The sequence below is a fragment of the Oxyura jamaicensis genome, assembly GCF_011077185.1.
Source record: "Oxyura jamaicensis isolate SHBP4307 breed ruddy duck chromosome 33 unlocalized genomic scaffold, BPBGC_Ojam_1.0 oxy33_random_OJ69287, whole genome shotgun sequence".
Classification (NCBI taxonomy): Eukaryota; Metazoa; Chordata; class Aves; order Anseriformes; family Anatidae; genus Oxyura; species Oxyura jamaicensis.
In genome coordinates this window covers 621-4,978 of record NW_023305026.1, presented here as the reverse complement: position 1 = coordinate 4,978, position 4,358 = coordinate 621, and the positions used below count along the sequence as shown (strand labels likewise).

The 4,358-nt window shown below is 71.1% G+C and overlaps 1 protein-coding gene across 1 annotated transcript in view; it reads right to left on the bottom strand.

Annotated features, from left to right (window-relative positions):
- Positions 1–960: 960 nt before the first annotated feature.
- The window catches only part of LOC118158594 (nascent polypeptide-associated complex subunit alpha), a 4,001-nt gene continuing 603 nt past the window's right edge, over positions 961–4,358 (bottom strand). The window contains exons 2-7 of the mRNA XM_035313261.1: positions 2,945–3,030; positions 2,773–2,850; positions 2,173–2,319; positions 1,883–2,011; positions 1,329–1,451; positions 961–1,090 (exon numbers count right to left, since the gene is read on the bottom strand). Coding sequence (XP_035169152.1) covers positions 1,076–1,090; positions 1,329–1,451; positions 1,883–2,011; positions 2,173–2,316 — 411 coding nt within the window. The 5' untranslated portion in view covers positions 2,317–2,319; positions 2,773–2,850; positions 2,945–3,030 and the 3' untranslated portion in view covers positions 961–1,075. The remainder of the gene's footprint in view (positions 1,091–1,328; positions 1,452–1,882; positions 2,012–2,172; positions 2,320–2,772; positions 2,851–2,944; positions 3,031–4,358) is intronic.

Sequence of the window (4,358 nt, the reverse complement as noted above, 5' to 3'; positions counted from 1 at the left end):
GGGGGGGGGCCGGCGGCGGACTCCGGGGCAGCTCCGGGCCTGGCGGCGGCAGCGACGGGACGGGAACGGGGTCGGGCCGGGGCCGGTCGGGGCTCGGGGGCTCCGCTACGGGCTCGGGGCTCGGCGCGGCCTCGCTCCCACAATGCCCCGCGCGCTCCGGCGGCGGCGGCGCCCAGCGCTGGTGACGCAGCAAAAACCCCGCCGCGCCGCCTCCCGCCGCTGCGCATGCGCACGGCCTGCCCGCCGCCGGCCTCCCCCCCTCTCCGCGCAGGCGCCGCCCGCGCCCCGCCCCTCCCCGCGCGCGCGGGCTCCGGCTCCCTCCTCCCTTCTAGCAGCTTCTCGAGGCGCAGGCGCGTTGCGCGCAGGGGGCGGGGCCGGCGGTTGCCAGGGTGACGGGAGGAGGGGGTGGGGGCGCGGTTGCCGTGGAGACGAGGAGCTCGGCGGTTGCCATGGCGACGGGGGAGGCCCGGGCCTAGGCCTGGATCCCAGACCCGGGCCTAGGCCTGGATCCCAGACCCGGGCCTAGGCCCGGCGGGGCCCCGCAGCCTCCCCGCGGTGCCGGTTCTGCCCCCGCCGTTAATTCGCTGCTCCCCTGCCCGGCCCCGTGCCTCCTGCTGAGGCCAAGGGGGCAGGGGGGCCGCGGAAGGCCCCCAGCTCCCTGCAGAGCCACGGCCCTGCTCCTCCCGCCCCGCTCCCCCCGCGAGGTCCCCACCAAGCGCTGCCCGGGGGAGGCCAACACGGGACCCCCGGGGGCTGCCCCGGCCCCGCTCCCCTCACGGCCCCCCCCGAGGCTCTGGGCCAGGCGCGAGGAAGGAAGCGGGGAGCAGGCAGGTGCTCTTCCGCCCCGGTAGGACGCGCCAGGGTATCGGGGCCGGGATCTCCCCGAGAGGAAGGCTCCACCCTGGGGCCTCGGCTGGCAGGGAAGGGTCAGCGGCAAGGCCAAAACAGAGGGGGAAAGCGTTTCACCAACAATAAGCCACAACTTTTATTAATGGATAGAAATAGTACAAATTTTAAATTTAGTTTCATTTTACTTTTCTCTGAAACACCAAAAAAGGCTCCTCCCTCCTGACGGCTACATCGTCAACTCCTGCGGAGAGAAAGACGAGTCAGGGGCCAGCTTCCAACAGCCCCCCCCCGGCCCGCAGCCCCCGGCCCCGCGCAGGGACCTGCTCCCAGCCAGCCCCGCGCCCCCTGCCCTGCCTCGCACAACCCCAAGCTCTCGCTCTGCTTGCGCCCGCAGGGAACGAGGCGCCGCACGCACGTCTCCCCCCCAGGGGAGTCCCGCTTCCAGCCCCGCTGCCCCCCCAGCCCCCCCCGGCACTCACCATTATAGCATTTACAATGTCGTTACTGTTGTTCTTCAGGGCACGGACTGCCTTTGCTCGGGACACGTTGGCCTGCGACATGACCAGCTCGATGTCTTTCACCTCGACACCGGTTTCGTCAACCTGAGGAGACAGATCCCAGGGCTGACGGCAGCCGAACGCGGACTTTGCTCCGTGCCCGGCGGAGGAAAATGGGATCGCGAGGATCGGGGTCGCTCCCCCTCAGGCCCCAGGAAGCTTTGGGGCAGGCCCCAGCCCTGCGGACACTCCTCTGGCAGGGACTGGGACCAGACCCTCGGGGGGCGGCCCCCGCACCTCCTTTTGCCCCCAAGGCAAGGGGAAGGAAAGAAAACCGCGTGTCGGAACGCCAACTCTGGGGGCGGCCGGGGAGGAGGCTCAGGCAGGAGCGGCAGGTAAGGCGACGAGCCTGCAAATCCAGCCCCCGCCTCCAGAGCTCCCCGGGGCGCCTCCGGGCCCCCGCAGAGAAACGGCCACGGGCAGGGGACGGCCGGGGAAGCGCCCGGCCCCGCAGGGCTACAGCAAGGAAGGCTCACCTCTTCTTCCTCGCTCTCCTCCTGCACAGTGGGGGTCTGTGTGTTCTCTTGGATGTTTGAGACGGCTTCTCCTTGCACTTTGAACTTCTCGGCGGCTGCCAGCTGGGCCTGCTGGGACAGGTCTTCGATCTGCAGGAGGGAAGGAGCGTGAGCGAGGCCGGCCCTGCGTGGTGGGGGGGTGCCAGCCCCCGCTGAGCGCCGCGGGCCCGCCCGCAGCACCCTGGGGAGCGGCAGCGGGGGGCGAGCCCCGGCACCGCGCAGCTCAGCGGCCGGCCACGCGGCCGGCTCACCTTCGCTTCGCCGAAGACTATGTAGGTGTCTGACGCGGGGCTCTTGTACACGTCGGGCTTTGTGATGACGAAGAGGATGTTCTTGGATTTCCGGATGGTGACCCTGGTGACTCCTGTGACCTGGCGAAGGCCCAGCTTAGACATCGCCTGGCAAACAAGCGAGGAAGGGAGTGAGGCGAGGGGCTCCTGGGGCAGCCCAGCCCGCTCGTCTGCCGCCCAGGGGCCGCGTCCAGGAACCGGAGCTCTCACGCACGGGGCAGCGTGCGTTTCAGCGCTGCCAAGAGCGTTCCTTTTTGACTGATGCGACGCTGGAAGCCTGGGGGGGGGGGGGGGAAGCTTTCTCCCCCCCAGGACTGGCGCAGGTCCATGCCATGACCTGCAGCGACCCAGCCGCAAGGACTGTGGCTGCGATCAGGGACGTCCCCTGGCCTCGGGGCCTAACGAGGGTGGGAAATCGCGGAAACCTCTCCTGCTACGGTGCCAGGGCGGGAGGAGAGGAGCTGCTGCCCCCAGCAGGTTTGCCATGCGAGCACCCCAACACCCAGGGACGCCCGGGCTGTTTGCTGCAGCCAGCTCTGGCCCATCCGCCCCCCACCTCACCTTCCGTGCTTTCTTTTCGCTCCGGCTCTGTTTTGCTTTGCTAACGGGTTCTTCATCTATCTCGGCTGCTGCTGCAAGCTGCGAGGGGAGCAAACGAGAGGCAGCGGTGACAACCCCGCGGCGGTGCTGGGGACTCTGCCCCGGCTCAGCGCGTGTCCCTCCTCCTCCCTACCTGCGCCTGCTGTGTCGTGGCCTGTGTGGAGTCTTGCTCTTCGAGCTCTGGGACGGATTCATCGCTGTCAGACTCTGTTCCGGACCCTACCGACAGGAACGCGTCAGCTTCTCAGCTCAGAGCCCCGCACGGGGCAGCAGGCGGGCCTGGGGACACCAGGAACCGCGCTGCCTCGGCGTGAACTCCGCTGCTGGCGCTGCCAGGAGCTGCCGCAGCTCCAACTTCCACCCCCGCCGCATTGCAGCCAGCGGGGCTGAGCAACACCTGGCGGGAGGCGCCCTCCCCGCAACCGCGGCAGGACCAGCACCGGGCACGAGCTGCGTCCTCCCGGCACTCACCGCACGGAAACTCCCCAGGAGAGTCCAAAACACCCGCACCGGGACGGTGCCCGGCCAGGCTGCGCTCCGCGGGGCTCCCAGAGCAGCGCGGGCGCTTGGAGGCTCGCTGCGACACCGGGCTCCAGGACGAGCACCGGCAGCAGCACCCCTCGGAACTCCTCGGGCCTGCCGAGGCTGCCGGCATTGCGGGAGCTGACGACGCAGCGAGGAAACGAGCCGCAGCTCGCCACGTGCTCGGGGCTGCCGCGCCTTTCTGAGACGGGGGACGATTGGGAGTGACCTGGAAGCCCCCTCCGCAGAAACGTTTTGGGGTCTCTGCCCGTCCTGAGAGCCGCTGGGTGCCCGGGAAGCCCCGGGGGCCGTCAGCTCCTGCAGCGCGCGATCCCCTCGCAAGCCGCAGCGTGGGTTTTTTTGCCGGCAGCGTGGCAGCGCCCAGAGCAGAACCGGGCACCTCCAGCACCACGCTCTCATGCAGCTGTTACCTGAATCCCGTCCCGTTTCCTTCTCGGGGAAGGGTCTCGGCACCCCCGGCCCCGCCGAGCCCGCGGCCGAGGTCCTGCCGCAGGCAGCCGGGGGGGGGGGGGGCGCCTGGGGGCCGCCAGCGGTGCCGGGCCCTGCCCTGCCCCAGCACCGCCCCGGCTCCGCTCGGCGGGCGGGGGGCAAACCGCGGCAGGCAGCAGCCGCAAGCACGCGGCTCTCCGCGGAGTTGGGAGCGTGAAGCCGGCTCAGGCAGCAGCCGCAACGCCCGCGCGGGGGCCACGCCGTGCTCCGTGCCCCAGAACACGCCGTTAGTGCCGCGGGACCGGGCCGGCAGCGCTGGGCGGGCAGGCGGGGCTCAGCCCCTGCCTCCGCCGGCCCTGCCCACGCCGCGCCGCCACCGGGGTCCCGCGGTGGGGGGGGGACACACGGGGGGAGGTGGGGGTTAGTATCTGGTGGGCGGCCAGTGACACTCCATGCACACGGCAAACGGGGGCGGGCGGTACCCTTGTCGTTCCTCAGCACGGGCGGCTTGGCTGCGGGAGCCGGGGGGGGCGCAGCGGGGGCCACGGCGGCTCGGGGGGGGAGCTCCACCAGGA